General features: G+C 51.2%; 1 protein-coding gene across 1 annotated transcript; it reads left to right on the top strand.

Annotated features, from left to right (window-relative positions):
* Nucleotides 1-9,768: 9,768 nt before the first annotated feature.
* On the top strand, nt 9,769-15,024 carry LOC146177490 (uncharacterized). Its single transcript, XM_084581579.1, has 5 exons — nt 9,769-9,906; nt 10,388-10,487; nt 11,115-11,302; nt 12,604-12,607; nt 14,549-15,024. Exons 1-5 carry the CDS (start codon nt 9,784-9,786, stop codon nt 15,022-15,024), a joined length of 891 nt encoding a protein of 296 aa, XP_084437705.1. The 5' UTR covers nt 9,769-9,783.
* The last annotated feature ends 2,543 nt before the right edge of the window (nt 15,025-17,567 follow it).

The following is a 17,567-nucleotide window of genomic DNA, read 5'->3' as shown; positions in this document are numbered from 1 at the left end:
GGTTAAGCCTGAGTGATTGCGAAAGCAATACCTCCTATTCCAATGAATACGCTTTTGTGGTCCGTAAATTAGTGACTCCGTCTGAACACTGGCTCGCTCACTAAACTTGTAGAACGCGCCGGGCTCGCCATTCTGCGGCATAGGCGGGTTGCTTAGCCAACCGCTCTTGCCTTTCTTCATCTGTCTCCTCGGCACGGTATTGGCGCGCAGCACGTCGCCCCAGCGACACCTTGTACAACTCCTCAGACATGACTCAGCGGAGCACACCTGCGGCGCCCCGTTTATTCTCTCCTAGAGAGTGCCCTCATAGAGAAACATACTTTTAGTATGTCAGGATGTCAGCGCACGTTAAAGATCCCCAGGTGGTTGAAATTACTCCGTAGCCCTCCACTACGGCTCCTCTTTCTCTCTTTCCGCTTTCACTCCCACCTTTCTCCCTTCCCTCACGGCGTGGTTCAGGTGTCCACAGAAAACGAGTGAGACAGTTACCGCGCCTTTCACTTCCAGTGAACCAATTATATTACTTTTAGTATGCTTCTCTATGGTGCCCTCACGCGGCGGGTCGAGGAGGCCTTCACGTGGTAGCCGCCGCGCCGAGCGAAGGAACGACTACCGCCAGAGACGAGTTGGGGCCCCTGCTCTCTTCTGGCCGTGACGTCACGCTGTCACGTGGTAGCCGGAGCGAAGGAACGACCTCCACCGACGGCAGAAAAGTGCTAGCACTATTGCTTTCGCAATAAAAGCAGCCGCCGAGGTCGGGTTCGAACCCGGGTACTCCGGCACAGTGGTCGGGCGCCTTACCACTGCACCACTCCGGCGGGGCCCACCTGATTTATTTATTGCTTTAACTGATTTATTTATAAGAAGTGAAAGGCGCGGTATCGTGGGCAGAATTGGCGGAGGCAGTGCGAGTCTCCCAATTAGAGAGACTAAGCACGACCGAGACGGGCAGGGTAATCCTTGCAAAAGTAGGCCTCAACCCAGACAGAGGAGTTAAAAAAAAAAGTCACGATTAATAGTGAAATCAGGAATGCCTTGGTAGTCCTCCCCTTCCCTAGGAATATGCATCAGGAATTTAATGTCGAAAGGGCCAAACGCTCTATAGCGACGGTTCAAGAACACGGGAGCAAAAGTAGTCTATGTTGATGCGGCAAGTGGCAGAAGAGGTGCGGCGGTAGCTTTGGTAGTCGATGGCTGAGGGGCACCGGTATCCGTGGCAGCCATCAGAGGCCGCAACAGAGACTGCGGAGGAAGTTGCGATAGCGCTAGCTTGTGTAGGAACAGAAGCCAAGTTCATAATTAGCGACGGCAAAACTGCCATTCAAAATTTTGGGAAGGGGAGGATATCGCCGGAAGCGGCCAAAATTCTCACCCAAAGAACGATAAACAGGAAAATTCAGTTAATTTGGACACCCGCTCACACTGCCATCCCTGGTAACGATGCGGCTCACGAGCTAGCCCGAGCTCTCTTCCTGGTAGCCGTCGAGCCATCCTCGACCATTATAAATTGGGACGTAGACTGGTACCCCCGCCAGATGTTACACTAAATGATAGACAAGCTGTCGCGTGAAGGCGGCTACAAACTAATATGTTCATGAACCCGGTCTGGGCATTTCACGCGCTACCAGACCTTAGGGACAATGATCTCTGCAAACACTGTGGGGCGAGAGGGACCCTCGACCACAATTTGGGAGTGCCCACAATCTCCAGGGATAGGGCAAAATATTACAAGTAGAGAAGCCTGGGATACCCTGCTGCGAAGCGCGGACCTTGCGATCCAGCACCGCACCGTCCATCTGGCGGAAGAGGCCGCAACAAGCTAAGGGCTACCTGCCAGCCTCTAATCCGCGGGCGCACGACTCCCCGTTTCCGATGGAATTAAAAGTACAAAAAAGAAAACTGATTTATTTATAGGAAGGGAAATGCGCGGTAACTGTCTCACTTGTTTTGTGTGGAAAAAGTTGTACAACCAAGCACCGTAAGGGAAGGAAGGTGGGAGCGAAAGTGGAAAGAGAGAAAGAGGAGCCGTAGTTGGTGCGGCCCACCTCTGATTTATTTCATCATCATCATCATCATCAGCCTGATTATACCCACTGCAGGGCGAAGGCCTCTCCCATATTTCTCCACTTAACCCGGTTCTGTGCTAGCTGCATCCACTTGACCCCTCCGAACTTCTTTATCTCATCCGCCCACCTAACTTTCTGCCTCCCCCTGCTACGCTTTCCTTCCCTTGGAATCCAGTTTGTTACCCTAAGCGACCATCGGTTATCCTCTCTTCGCACTACATGTCCTGCCCATGTCCATTTCTTCTTCCTAATTTCCACTAGAATGTCGGTAACTTGAGTTATTTCTCTGACCCACTCTGCACGCTTTCTATCTCTTAATGTTACCCCTACCATTTTTCGTTCCATAGCCCTCTGGGTTGTCCTCAACTTAAGTAGAACTCTCTTGGTTAGCCTCCACGTTTCAGCCCCATAGGTGAGTACTGGCAAGATGCAACTGTTGTATACTTTCCTCTTGAGCGATACCGGTAAGCTGCTAGTCATAATCTGCGAGTGCTTGCCAAATGCGCTCCATCCCAATCTTATTCTTCTTGATATTTCCTTTTCATGGTCCGGATCTGCGGTTACTATCTGTCCTAAGTAGACATATTCGCCTACTATTTCCAGTATTTCGCTACCTAATGTAAACTGCTGTTCCTTCCCGAGACTGTTGAACATTACCTTAGTCTTCTGCATATTGATTTTCAAGCCTACCTTTCTACTTTTTCTGTCTAGGTCATCAATCATTATTTGCAGTTCATCCCCCGAGTTGCTTAGCAAGGCAATGTCATCAGCAAATCGCAGATTACTGAGGTATTCTCCATCTATCCTTATCCCTAACTGCTCCCATTCCAAGTCTCTGAATACTTCCTCTAAACAAGCTGTGAATAGTACTGGGGAGATTGTGTCTCCTTGCCTAACACCTTTCTTTATGGGAATTTTGTTGCTTTCTTTATGTAGAACTATGGTTGCTGTGCAGCCACTATATATATCTTCCAGCACTTTCACGTACGGCTCGTCTACCCCCTGATTTCGCAATGCCTGTATCACCGCCGAGGTTTCAACTGAGTCAAATGCTTTTTCGTAATCAATGAATGCTATGTATAAGGGCTGGTTATATTCCGAGCATTTTTCTATCACCTGATTGATGGTATGGATATGATCGATAGTAGAGTACCGTTTCCGAAACCCTGCTTGATCCTTTGCTTGATTGCAGTCTAAGGTTGTCCTGATTCTATTAACGATTACCTTAGTAAATACCTTATACGTAACAGACAGTAAGCTGATTGGTCTGTAATTTTTAAGGTCCTTAGAGTCCCCTTTCTTGTGAATGAGGATAATGTTTGCATTCTTCCATGCTTCCGGTACCGTCGATGACACCAGGCACTGCGTATACAGGGTGGCCAGTTTTTCTAGCACGATATCCCCCCCGTCCTTCAGCAAATCTGTAGTTATCTGATCCTCTCCAGCTGATTTGCCCCTTTTCATAGTTTCTAGTGCTTTCTTGACCTCGTCCTTCGTCACTGGTGGGACGTCTGACTGTTTTTCCCTACCGCCAATCTCATTACGGTCCTGACTACTTTGGCTACTGTAGAGATCTGTATAGAACTCCTCGGCTACTTTGACTATCTTGTCCATATTAGTGATGACGTTGCCCGCCTTGTCCCTTATCGCATACATCTGGTTTTTGCCTATGCCCAATTTCTTCTTTACCGCTTTAAGGCTTCCCCCGTTCTTTACAGCATGCTCAATTTTCTCCATGTTATACTTCCTTATATCGGCCACCTTGCGCTTATTGATTAGCTTTGATATCTCGGCCAATTCGATCTGGTCTGTTGGATTGGAAGCTTTCATACTCTGCCGTTTCTTAATCAAATCTTTCGTCTCCTTAGACAGCTTGCCGGTATCCTCTCTAACTATCCTACCGCCTACTTCTACCGCGCACTCAGTAATGATATCTGTGAAATTATTGTTCATTGCCTCTAGGGTAATGTCGCCATCCTCAGTTAGAGCTGAATACCTATTTTTTAGCGAGATCCTGAACTCTTCTGCCCTCCCCCTCACCGCTAATTCGTTGATGGGTTTCTTTTACTAATCTATTGCGTTCCTTCTTCAGATTTAGGCTAATTCGGGACCTCACCATCCTGTGGTCACTACATCGAACTTTCCCGATTACCTCTACATCCTGCACAATGGCGGGGGTTGAGCACATTATGAAGTCGATTTCATTTTTAGTCTCTCCGTTAGAACTTTTCCATGTCCATTTCCGATTCTTCCGTTTGCTGAAGAAGGTATTCATGATTCGTAAGTTATTGCGCTCTGCAAACTCAACTAGTAACTCCCCCCTGTTATTCCTAGGACCAATGCCATAGTCACCTACTGCCTTGTCTCCTGCCTGTTTTTTCCCTACCTTGGCATTGAAGTCGCCCATTAGTACAGTATACTGCGTCCTCACTTTTCGCATTGCCGATTCTACATCTTCATAGAAGCTTTCAACTGCCTGGTCATCATAACTACATGTAGGTGCATAGGCCTGTACAACCTTCAGTTTATACCGCTTATTTATTTATAGGAAGGGAAAGGCGCGGTAACTCTCATTTGTTTTCTGTGGACACCGCAACCGCGCCGTAAGGGAAGAGAGGAAGGTGGGAGTGAAGGTGGAAAGAGAAAGAGGAGCCTAGTGGAGGGCTACAGAGTAATTTCGACCACCTGGGGATCTTTAACGTGCGCTGACATCGCACAGCACACGGACGCCTCTTCGTTCGTGCGCACCTCTGATTTACTGATTTATTTACAGGAAGGGAAAGGCGAGGTAACTGTCTCACTTGGTTTCCGTGGACACCGCAACCCCGCCGTAAGGGAAGGGAGGAAGATTGGAGTGAAATTGGAAAGAGGAGCCGTAGTGGAGGGCTACGGAGTAATTTCGACCACCTGGGGATATTTAACGTGCGCTGACATCGCACAGCACACGGACGCCTCTTCGTTTCGCCTCCATCGAAACGCAGCCGCCGAGGTCGGGTTCGAACCCGGGTACTCCGGCACAGTAGTCGGGCCTCTTACCACTGCACCACCCCGGCGGGGCCGTGTCGTGCTGACAGAAGACAAAATAGAGATGAAAGGAAATTTTCGATGGAGGCGAAACGAAGTGGCGTCCGTGTGCTGTGCGATGTCAGCGCACGTTAAAGATCCCCAGGTGGTCGAAATTACTCCGTAGCCCTCCACCATGGCTCCTCTTTCTCTCTTTCCACTTTCATTCCCACCTTCCTCCCTTCCCTTACGGCGCGGTTCGGGTGTCCACAGAGCAAGTGTGACAGTTACTGCGCCTTTCCCTTCCTGTGAACCAATTTAACTTATTTATGAAAGGAAAAGAAGAGGGAGTGAAAAAATTCGCAGTGGCTTAGCTTGCGAAGCAATAGCAATGGCTACGCCTAGGTTCTGCTGGTGGTGTAGCTGGTTGTGGTGCTTGTAGTTATGCTTATGGTTATGCAATGATTCACTCTGGCCACGGCATATGGTTCAACTATTGTTTATTGCGGGGTGCTACCTGGTTATTCTGTGTATAACTAGTAGCGAGGCAAGGAGTGCCGTGGCTGCAACGATATACTTGGTTGTCGGTGATGTTAAGGCAGAATGTACAACGGTTAGTAGCTACCGCCTCGCGAGCCGACGGCGTGAGTTGGGTCCCCTGTATTCAGATATGTGGCGCAAACAAACACAAACACAGGAGAAGATACACACCACACGCGCACACTACCAACTGAAAGAAGAACCGGAAAACACTTCCTCTTCTACACTCAGGCACGTCTCTACTTCCTCTTCTTCTCATTCCCCTCTTCTTAGCCAAGGGGAAAATGGCACTCTCTTCCTCGCAGACCACAACCTTGTCCAAACATGGCGGTGACCAATCTCTTCTTCCTCTTCTTCTATTCTTCCTCTTCTTTCACAAGGGGATAGTGACACTTTCTTCCTCTCAGCCCGAAAACAACACCCAAACATGACAGTCACAAATTCTATACAGTCTTGTAAATCCACACCTCTGCTTTGCCCAGTAACTCCTACCACGCTGGACAGGCAAATATCACCACAAAGTCACAAGTCATACACTAAAAACACCACCACACATATACAGTAGGACATGTCCATCTACACCCCATAACTTAAGTAGTCCCTATGTATTGAGAAACTTTATCTTGCCAACATCTAAGAAGCCACGAGGCCCATGTACTTGAGGGGAAAAAATTCTGTAAACTAGCCCCTCAAGCCGTTATTTTGGGTCCCCTGTTTTTGCCGCAGATGGGATGACGTCACTCCGGCTGTAGCGCCCCTCGTGGAAGTAGCGGGGGTTAGGCCGTGGTTGGTAGCTACCGCCTCGCAAGTTGACGGCGCGAGTTGGGGCCTCTGTTTTTGTGTTGTTGTTGTTGTTATGAATTTTATTTTTCCATTGATGTAGGAAGTCCCCTACTCCCCGCCCCCGGCACGCAGGCCTATGGGATGGAGGCCGGGGCCTCCGCGACTAAAGACAGGCGAAGCGACAGTGTTTCTTCGCGGCTTCAGCCGCCAGGCGGATAACTTGCTGCTGGTTGGCGGGGGACTCGCTTCGCAGTAGCAGTTCCCAGGCTTCTCTACTATTTATGTTTTCCTTGGCGCCAGGGGAATCAATTGGCATTGCCAGATTATGTGATCCAGAGTATCCCTTTCTCCGCAGGTTTCGCATTTATCGTCCGCCTTTTCCTTTACTTGCGTGTGGAAAAGCCAGACGGGACTTGGGAAATTCCCAGCTTGCAGGCGCCGCCAAACGACGGCCTCCTTGTTATTAAGCGTTCGGTCCCGCGGTGGCAGGGACCTTCTGCTAAGTCTGTTGTGTTCTAAAATTTCCTTATAAGTTTGCAGCCTCTCGTCCATCCCATCGCAATCAGGCGGCTCTACGGCTGCCCGGAAGTAGAGAGCTCGGGCTAGCTCGTGCGCCGCCTCGTTGCCGGAGACGGACTCGTGCGCGGGGGTCCAAATAATTCGAATCCTTCTTTCAAGTTTTCCTTTCTCTGCAATTTTGGCTGCCTCCTTCGAGACCCTCCCTTTTCCAAAGTTCCAGACAGCTGTTTTGCTGTCACTAATAACTATGCTGGCTTCCGTTCCAACGCAAGCGAGCGCTATTGCAACTTCTTCAGCCGTGTCTACATTTCGGCTTCTAACGGACGCGGCGGCGGCGGGTACGCCGCGGCCGTTGACGACCGCAGCCACCGCCGCCCCCGACTTCCCGCTAGCCGCGTCCACGTAGGCGACCTCCCCAGGCTTCATTTTCCCCGCTTTCTTTGCGAGAGTCTCGGCCCTCTTTTGTCTTCTCTCCTTGTTGTACGTAGGGTGCATGTTAGGTAGGGGGGGGGGCACTATTATATCTTCGCGACACTTTAGTGGAATGTCTACTTTGTGGCTTGTTCCTCTATCTGACTGCAGTCCCACCCAGCCGAGGATGGTGGTTCTGCTCGATCTTTCTAGTTGCGCCATGCGCACAGCCTCCGCTAGTTCCGTCCAATTGTTGTGTACCCCCATTTCGAGGAGCTCGGCGTTCAGTCGCGGTCAAGATGGGTAGTCCCAGAGCCCTCTTCGCGCATCGTCTGATGAGTGCGTCTATTCTCTGCTTTTCGTCTGATCTGATGTTAGGAATGGTGTGGCGTAACATATGCGGCTAGTGATGTAAGCCTGCATTAGTTTCAGGAGGCTCCGTTCCTTAAGGCCCCGACCCTTGAGTGCGATTCTCCTGAACAGACCCGTGACTTGCGTGGCGTACGCGTTCAGTTTCTTTACCGTTGTATCGTTGTACCCATCTGCTTGTAGAAGGTCCTAATTTGTCCGACTTTTGGCACTGTTTGGCCGTCTACTGTTACGCTGATGTTTATCTGGCGTTTGCACCTGAGCGCCTTCGGGTTGTAGATGAACAGTTCCGATTTTTGTGGAGAGCACGAGAGGCCCCTTTCGGCCGCGTAGGACACCACGGTGTCCGCCGCCGCTTGCAAGCGCTCCTCGCTGCTCGCGTCACTCCCTTGGGTGGCCCACAGGTTGACGTCGTCCGCGTACATGCTGAATTTCAAGTTTTCCACTGTTCTCAGTTCTGCCGGGAGATTTCGCATGACAACATTAAAGAGGAACGGGGACAGCACCGAACCCTGTGGTGTACCCCTGCTTCCTAGTTTGACGGTGGAGGATTCAATGTCCTGAAACTTTATCGTTCTACCCAACAAGAAGTCTTCTGCGTAGTCGTACGTTTTCTTTCCGACCCCCAATTCTTGGAGGCCAGAAAGAATTGCCGCGTGTTTTACGTTATCGAACGCCTTCGTCAGGTCTAGACCTAGTAGTACCCTCGCATCCCTGTGTAGCAGATCGGAGTAAGGCTGACGTCACTCGCTCTAACCTAATCTGCTCATGACCAAATACGTCAGCACACTGTATATATACGCCTTCTTATCGGGAATAAAAGTTGTTCACCACCCGATGCGGGGCCGTGCACATGGTGGCAGCGGTGCCCATTCACTATGTCCGCCCCGTCGGCGCTGCTCCCGGCCCCGAAACCATATTGGATACCTCGGAAGACGCATGGACTGCATGGAAAACATGGAAAAGTGAGTTCATGCTATTTTCTACGGCCACCCAGTTAAGGAAACAGCCTAACGAAGTGCAAGCAGCAACGTTACTTGTAACAATCGGAGAAGACGGAATGAAAACTTATAGCACTTTCAAATTCGACAGTGAAGAGGACAACAACGACGTCGACATTTTACTTAAAAAGTTTGAGGAATTCTACAAACCATCGACGAATTTGACATTTCATGAGTTCCGCTTCGGATCGAGAGACCAAAAGCAAGGGGAACCTTTTAACGACTGGCTGACAGACCTAAGGCTGCTAGCAGAGAACTGCGAGTTCGGAGACTTGGAAGACCGCTTGCTCCGCAGTCGCATTATCCTGGGAGTGAAGGACAAGTGTTTACAGCAAAAGCTTGTAGCCGAAAACCCGTCGTATGAGAAGACCGCAATATGCCGAGCCCACGAGCAAGGAAAGGAACAATTTAAGGAAATCAGCGAAGGCACCGAAACTGCAGGCGACGCAGTAGTCCATGCAGTCGGCCCGCGAAAGCGACCTTGTAGTCGTTGTGGTTATTTCACTCATCGTGGAGTAACATGCCCGGCCCAAGAGAAGGTCTGCACAAAGTGCGGTCGGCGTAATCACTTCGCCCAAGCATGCAAAGCATCTGCGCCCCGTCATAACACAGGTTCGAAAAAGGAACTGCTCTAACTGCAAGGCGCGGATGACGGTGATTTCATTTTACAAACTTTGACCGTCGGCGTTGTAGCCTCAGACCACTGGAGCGCGACAGTTGACATTGAAGGACGCCCATTCACATGCAAGCTGGACACAGGAGCAAACTTCTGTGTAATCTCGAGTAAGGATGTCTGCAAGCTGCCGAACAAGCCTTACCAAGAATGTCGCGTAACGTTAACTGCGTTCTTCGGCCACAAAACTCTGGCCGAAACAAAAATTCCGCTGCAATTGCGCGCTAACCACAAAGTTCACAAAGAGACGTTTTTCGTGGTTGACCAAAATGTGCCCGTGACTCTCAGTGGCTCAGTAGCTGAACGCCTTGAGTTTATTTTTCGCGTAGAAACTGTTCATGTTCAGTTGTACCTAGCAGCGCAATCGTTTGCAGATGTTTTCAGTGGACTGGGACATTTAAAAGGCGTTGAGTACACGATGAAGTTAAAGCCTGAAGCCGTGGGAGTGGGAGTGGTCGTCCCGGCGAGGAGAGTTCCAGTGGCCCTCCAAGAAAAAGTCAAGGAAGAGCTCCAGCGCATGGAACAAGGCGTCATATCCAAGGTAAATGAGCCTACAGAATATGGTCCAGTCACATGGTCACTGTAGTTAAGAAAAAGTACGCATCTGCCTAGATCCCACAGCACTCAACAAAGCTTTGCTACGGGAGCATTACCCCATGCCGACCCTTGAAGATGTAGTGCCTAAGCTTGCCGGAGCCAAGTTCTTTACAACTCTAGACGCGGAATCAGGATTGTGGCAAATAAAACTAGCTGACGCAAGCTCCAAGCTTTGTACAATGAGCACACCTTACGGACGCTATCGCTTTCTGCGCATGCCTTTTGGAATTGCCTCAGCCCCGGAAGTGTTTCAAGCAGCAATGCATCGCGTGCTAGAGGGTTTGCCAAATGTCGCAGTAGTAATGGATGACATCCTCTTATGGGGCAAGACTAAAGAAGAACACGACTACCACTTGCAGAATCTTTTAACACGCTGTCGCGAACATAACCTTAAACTGAACTTGAAGAAATGTTCATTTTTCCAGCCAGAGGTACGCTACCTGGGACACGTGCTCACTGCAGAAGGCCTGCGAGTTGACCCACAACGCGTACAAGATATTTTGGAAATGCCAACACCAAAGAATAGTAAGGAACTGCAAGTTTTTCTGGGCACGATAAACTTTGTGCAACGTTTCATTCCTAACATGTCTGTAGTGACCGCCCCTCTTCGATTTTTGCTACGCAAAGAAATCGCACAGGTATGGACCGAAAAGCAGCAAGAAAGCTTCGAAAAGTTGCGCGAGGCTCTGATAACAGCCCCGATTCTCTGTTATTTTGACCCCAAGAAAGGAGTTACCTTATCAGTTGACGCAAGTCAGTTCGGGGTAGGCGCCGTTCTGATGCAGGATGCGCACCCCTTCGCGTTTTCATCGCGGTCACTCACAAATGCGCAGCAAAGATATGCTCACATAGAAAAGGAAACCCTCGTGATAGTGCACGGCTGCACCAAATTTCATGACTATATGTTTGGACAGCATGCAGTAACAGTGGAGACAGATCATCGTCCATTGGAGGTCATTTTCAATAAACCACTGCACCAGTGCCCGCTACGCTTGCAACGCATGCGGCTGACGTTGCAACGTTATCCCATCATCGTTACGTATAAACCCGGAAAAGAACTGTTCCTCGCAGATGCTTTATCTCGCTTTCCCGGTAAGGCATACATGGAAGAACACCAGGAATTTCAAGTCAATGTTCTTGATTGCGTTTCAGCCTCAGAGCACTGCCTGAAAGACCTGCTTGTAGCAACCAGTGGCGACAGCAACCTGACAAAGCTGCGCGAATACGCGGAGGCAGCGTGGCCTCTTCACAAACACGAAGTCCCCGAGCAACTTCGGACCTACTGGGGGTACCGAGACGAGATACACGCGCAGGATGGCCTCGTATTTCGCAGCAACAAGGTAATTATACCAGTGTCAAAAAGATACGAAATGATCCGCCTCCTTCACGCGGCGCACGCTGGCGCGGATAAAATGAAGGCGAGTGAGTGAGTGAGTGAAAACTTTATTGAATATTTTAAGGGTTTCGCGGTTGTGAAGGCTCCGTCGTCTTCTCTGGCGCTGGCGACTTGAGACTTCTCGTCAGCAAGGGTGGGCCCCTATTCCAAGGCTCCACTGAGTCGTGCTGCATCAGTCGCGTGCTGCACTAAGGCCCTTTGGGTCGCGAGCTCGCCGCTGGTGACCCGACTCTCCCATTGCTCCGCACTCGGGTCTTCGTGTTGGTGGAATGCTTTGTTGCGTTCGCATTCCCACGTGATATGATAAAGTGTAGGTGTGGCATCGCACCAAGGGCAGGTGGCTCTGTATTGTGTCGGGAACGTTTTATTAAGTATGTGTAGGTTAGGAAAGGAGTTGGTCTGTAATCTGCGCCAGCCGGTCGCTTCCTCCTTTGTTAGGGCTTTGTGTGGTGGTGGATATCTAATTCTAGCTCCCCTATGCAAGTGCAAGATCTCTGCGTATCCCCCCTCGCAAGCCTGTAGGCGGAGCTCCGGAGCATTTGACTGCCCTGCTCGGAATGCGTAACCTCGAGCTAGGCTGTCTGCTCTTTCGTTCCCCCCTATGCCCGTGTGGCCCGGGATCCAGATTAGGTTATGCCTGGGTTTCTCCTCGGCGGAGGTTGCCCCGCTGAGTATTTTAAGGGCTGTTCTGCTGATCCTGCCCCTCGTGTAGTTCCTGCACGTCTCCTTCGAGTCCGTCAGTATGTTGAGAGATCGGCCCGTTCTGTAGCCTTCTGCTGCCGCCAACGCGACGGCAATTTCTTCGGCCTCCGCTGTGCCGGCGACCTTTGCCGTGGCACACGTGATCATGTTTCCTTCCTTGTTTACCACTACCGTCGCGGCTACGCGTTCTCTCTCGCGCAGATATACGGCAGCGTCCGTGTATACGGTGTTGTCTAACTGGGCTAGCGTTCTCTCAACGTACTCGGCCCTCGCTTTTCGTCTGTTTTCGTGAAGATTGGGGTCCATGTTTTTCGGCAATGGTCCCACGTTAATGGTTTTCCTAAGGTGGTCCGGTACGTCCGCGTATCTGTCTACCAGTCCGCTCGTGTCCCGACCCAACCTTCTTAGGAGCGCTCGTCCCGTGGGGGTGCTTCTGAGTCTCGTGATTTGCGTTCCCAGCAGAGCTTCGGCGAGCTCGCTGAAGGTGTTGCTGATGCCTAGCTGGAGCAACTTCTCGTTCGACGTGTGCTTGGGTAGGTGCAGAGCAGTCCTGTACGCCTTCCTGAGAATGATGTCGGCTTGCTCTCTTTCCGCCTTGGTCGTCGCGTGGTACGGCAGGGAGTACGTGACTCGGCTGACAATTAGGCTGTTAACTAGCTTGAGAGTGTCTTCTTCTCTCATTCCATATCTCTTTTGGGAGACTCTGTTGATCATACGGCCCACCTGCTCTGCCGCCTTACTCAGCAGGCTGATGGTGTGGCTGCATTTCCGGCTTCCTTGCAACCACATGCCCAGGATCTTTATCATGTTCTTTTCCGGGATGTTCTGGCCCTCGAGAACGACCTCCAGTGTCGCTTGGGTGGGATGTTTGCCGACCCTGAGGAGTTCCGATTTCTCCGTCGAGCATCTTAGGCCCCTCTCTCTGGTGTAGGTTTCTACGCAAGTTGCCGCTTCCTGTAGTTTTTCTTGCTTCTCCCCGAGTGATCCTTGGGTGACCCATATCGTGATGTCATCGGCGTATATCGCGTGTTGGATGCCCTGGATCTCCTTGAGCCGTCTTGCAAGTCCAATCATTGCCACGTTGAAGAGGACGGGCGATATGACGGATCCTTGGGGTGTGCCTTTGCACGGCGTGGGGAAGACGTCGCTTCTCAGCTCGCCCAGCCCCACGGTCGCCGTTCTGTCGCTCAGGAAAGCTCTGACGTAATCGTGCGTTCTCCTCCCGCAGTTGGTGTTGTTGATGCCTTCCATGATGGCCGCGTGGCTTACGTTGTCGAAAGCCCCCTTTATGTCGAGGGCCATGACGACGTTTTCGCCCGCCTTCGGCATCGTCTCGAGCACTTCCTCCTTGAGTTGAAGGCGAGGGCTAGGAACGTGATGTACTGGCCGAACATGGCGAGCGACATTGAGCAGTTCTGTAAAGGGTGCAAGGTGTGCATGAAGAATCAGCTGCGAAACGCCAAAATGCCCCTTTTAAGTCACCACGTCCCAACCTTACCCTGGCAAGTAGGTCGTGAATTTGCCGTCATCGTGGACTTTTACTCATTTTTTTTTTTAGATTCGGGAACTTCGAACCGCCACAGTAACCTCGCTGAAAACCTGGTGTTCTGAAATCTTTTCTGTCCATGGCTTGCCTTTGAAGCTGTGCAGTGATAATGGGCCGCCCTTTAAAGGCCCACTGTCCACCCTCCGATCGAAAATATTTTCTTCCCCTGTGACTGTGAGACTTCGCCCCTAGAACGCAAGGCCGCAAAATGTTTTTGAAAAGAGTAACTAATAACGCAGTTTCAGCCATCGCAATCACCCGATTCTGTCATGCCTCTCTCCTTCCGTTCCCTCGCAAAGGTTTTCACTCTCCTGCCCGAGGTCGTCTAGCCTCCGCAATACAAATTCCCCTTCCTCCTCCGCGTTTGGCGGGTGGTGGGGCGTGGCTCTCTGCGAGCGCGAAAAAAAAAACGGTCGAGGGAGCGCGCGCCGCTGGGTTCAGTCTGGCCGTGGCGAGGGAAAAGCGCGCTGCGAGCGGTAGACGCCCATCCTTCTCCCGTCAGTCAGCGAGACGGACCAATGGACATCGTTCGCGGTACGTACGTCATTGCTGTGGCCCGTCGGGCCAGCGCGGGAACCGGGGAAGCTGGCTTTCCGGAGAACATGAGAGAGCTTTGAATTGTATTTTCGAGGCTTTGCGGCGCGCGTGTCACTGCAGCATTTTGCACAGACTATCTCCGGTACCTTATCGAAACACTGGGCTCCTTTGCTTAAAAGGGCCTTCCCTGGACAGTGGCCCTTTAACAGCCGGGAATTTAAGGACTTCTTGAACAGCCTAGGTATCGCCCACGTCACGTCAAGCCCTTACCACCCGCGGTCTAACGGCATGACAGAAAGAGCAGTGCAGGAAGCAATGAAGCTTCTAAAAAAATGCTTTAAAATGCCTGCATTTCAAATGGCTTTGCTTGAATGGCGCAATACTCCGCGTGATGATGTGCTACAGTCGTGCAAAGGCTGATGGAACGCCTAACTCGGACACTTCTCCAGGTGCCTAAATGCCACTTGGAACCACAGGCGATACCCAGCTACGTGGTTTGCAGCCGGCCTCGTGAGATACGCCAACGCCAAAGGACTTACTACAACCGAGGCAGCAGGTACCTGCCACCTGCGACACCAGGACAGCAGGTCACCGTGTATGACACAATCCAGCGGAGCTGGTCTCCAGCTGTCTTTCTCAGGCCAGCTAACGAACCTCGCTCAGCGATCGTCAAAACTGTAGACGGCAGGGAAATTCGACGCACACGAGAACATCTACGACTGATAGGACCGCAACCTGAAGAAAGTCCCGCCCCTCAAGAAGGCCCTCGCACAGAGCCCGCCCAAGAGCTACGCCGAAGCATAAGGCAACGATGCGAACCATGTCGGTACCCTCTGCCCGAGCGACACTATTGTTGTTGTTGTTGTTCTCCTCTAATGTGATGGCACATACCCACACAGGGGGATCGGCCAAGAATTGGGGTGCAGATATATTAGATTTTGAGATGTATAACTACATCGCAAAAATAAAAAAATAAATGCTAGGGAATAGAGAAGGAAATGTAAATATGACAAACCAAAATATAAGAGTAAATACTAACGCACGCAGTAGGAGAATAGTAAGATTTATATGTACAGATTAAAACTTCAAAGCATATTAGCAAGGTAGACGTTTTGTTTCTATTGAGAAGTTTTGAATGGCCTTAAAAACATGCCTGTGGCTGTACCCAAGCATGGTGGCACCGAACGATAATAAAATTTGGCTGCTCAAATTAAGACCCAGCGACACTAAACCATGTTTTTTTTTTCCGTAATAAGGAAGATGTAGCAGATCTGAGTAAGGCTGACGTCACTCGCTCTAACCTAATCTGCGCATGCCCCAATACTTCATCACACTGTATATATACGCCTTCTTATCAGGAATAAAAGTTGTTCATCACCCGACGCGGGGCCGTGCACACCCTGGTTTCGCTTTCTATAATGTGGTGGCAAATGAGATGACGTCACTCCGACTGTAGCGCTCCCTCACGGAGGGAGCGGGAGTTAGGCCGCGGTTAGTAGCTACTGCCTCACGAGTTGGGGCCCCTGTTTTGGCACAGCTGTGCTTGGCGGCGCACAAAAGGTCACGCTAAAGGTCAATGGTAGCTACCGCCTCGCTACGCGGAGGGCTGAAAAGTGAAAGTAGTATTGCTTTCTCAGTAAAAGGCGCGCCGCAACAGCCGTCCTCCACCACCTACGCGGTGGCGAGCGCAATGACGGCCTACAACAAATAAAATTTCGGTGGCTGGCATTGACGTACCGCCCCGTCGGGGTGATGCAATACCCGGGTTCGAACCCGACCGCAGTGGCTGCGTTTCGATGGAGGCGAAACGAAGAGGCGTCCGTGTGCTGTGCGATGCCAGCGCATGTTAGAGTCCCAGTTAGTAGAAATTGGCAGCCCTCCTCTACGGCTCCTCTTTCTTTCCACTGTAACTCCAACCTTCCTCCTTTCCCTTACAGCGTGGTTCAGGTTTCCACAGAAACAAGTGTGACAGATACTGCGCCTTTCCTCTCCTGTGAATCAATTATTATTATTATTGACGTAGGGACAGGAGCAGCCTCCCTTCACCTCCCCCTTTGCTGCTATGTGCAGCTTTTTACGCTCGATGGCGGCGAAGCGGAAAGACGTCCGTGTGCTGTGCGATGTCGGTGCATGTTAAAGAGTCCCAGGTGGTCTAAATTACTCCGTAGCCCTCCACTACGCCTCATATTTTATTGCGAAAGCAGTACTACGCCAGGTTTCGCCTTTTCGCCATACTGGAGCCTACTCTTCACGGACAACTGACGTCATACCAGAGCGAGAGACAGGGTAGCAGGTCGACTCTTCAGCGCGTCTTCCCTGATGGGGCTGGGACAGGTGGGTCACCGCCGCCGAGGTCCTGGTGGCGGTTCTTGGCCCTGCGGGGTTGGGACAGTGGGCCGGCGCCACTAGCGGCGGGGGCTGGCCGGCCACCGAATGTTTGTCTGTTGTGGGCCGTCATTGCACCCGCCACCGCTTCGGTGATGGTGGACGACGGCCGTTGTTGCGGCGCGCGTCTTTCTCTCCCCCCTCCTTATAACGCGGTAGCGTTAAGGAGCTCGTGTCGCAGAAAAGCCGGTGTCGTCGGCGTCCAGTGGGCGATAAATCCCGGCATGCACTTCATAAATAAAAAGCAAGTTCCAAGATGGGCTGGGTGGGAATCGAAACAGGGTCTCCGGATTGTGAGACGGAGACGCTACCACTCAGCCACGAGTTCGATGCTTGAAAGCGGTACAAAAGCGCTTCTAGTGAATGCGGTGTTGCCTTAGAAACATGCCGTAGAACGTTATACTGCAGTGTATATCGGTAATTATGAGCATGTTACTTACAGAAGTCGCAGTTACACGAGTAGCGAAGTACGTTTCCGCTACATTTCTTCTGCGCTGATGATGATGATGATATAACGGTCGTGCCCTTTGCAACGGGTGGTCTGCGCACATGCAGAGCCATCTTGCGGCAAACACAGAAGAACACCTCCTCGCAATGTGCGGCGCTACCCCGACACGTGGCGCGCCACTCGCCCCTTACGTTTCGCCGTGCACCCTCACAGGTTGTAGAATCAAGCGTCTTTCCTTTCTTTAGATCACTATCTTCGCTCACCCGCTTCTCCCCTTCGGGCCGCGCGGGTACCGGTGCGAGGATGCCCCAATACCCTTGCGTTTAGTAAGTTTTCTCGACGAGGTGCAATAACGCTATCGCGTTCCACTCTTGAAGGCGAAGCTTAAGCGTCCTCCAAATTTTTTTCTATATTTTCTCTTCTGTCCGCACGAGGCAGCGGAGTTGGCTCAGCTACAGAGCCAGTAGCAGGCCCGTGCATTTTCTTTTCCTTCTTCCTACACCCACAACAACAACTGCCGCCGTAGCCTTCCACTACGGCACCTCTTTCCGCCTTCGCTTCCGTGCTTGTCCCTTCCCTTACAGCGCAGTG

This window comes from Amblyomma maculatum, chromosome 10 (assembly GCF_055883805.1).
Source record: "Amblyomma maculatum isolate TAMU_Amacu chromosome 10, ASM5588380v1, whole genome shotgun sequence".
NCBI lineage: Eukaryota > Metazoa > Arthropoda > Arachnida > Ixodida > Ixodidae > Amblyomma > Amblyomma maculatum.
Note: the sequence above shows the minus strand (reverse complement) of the source record. Positions and strands in the feature narration are given on the sequence as shown.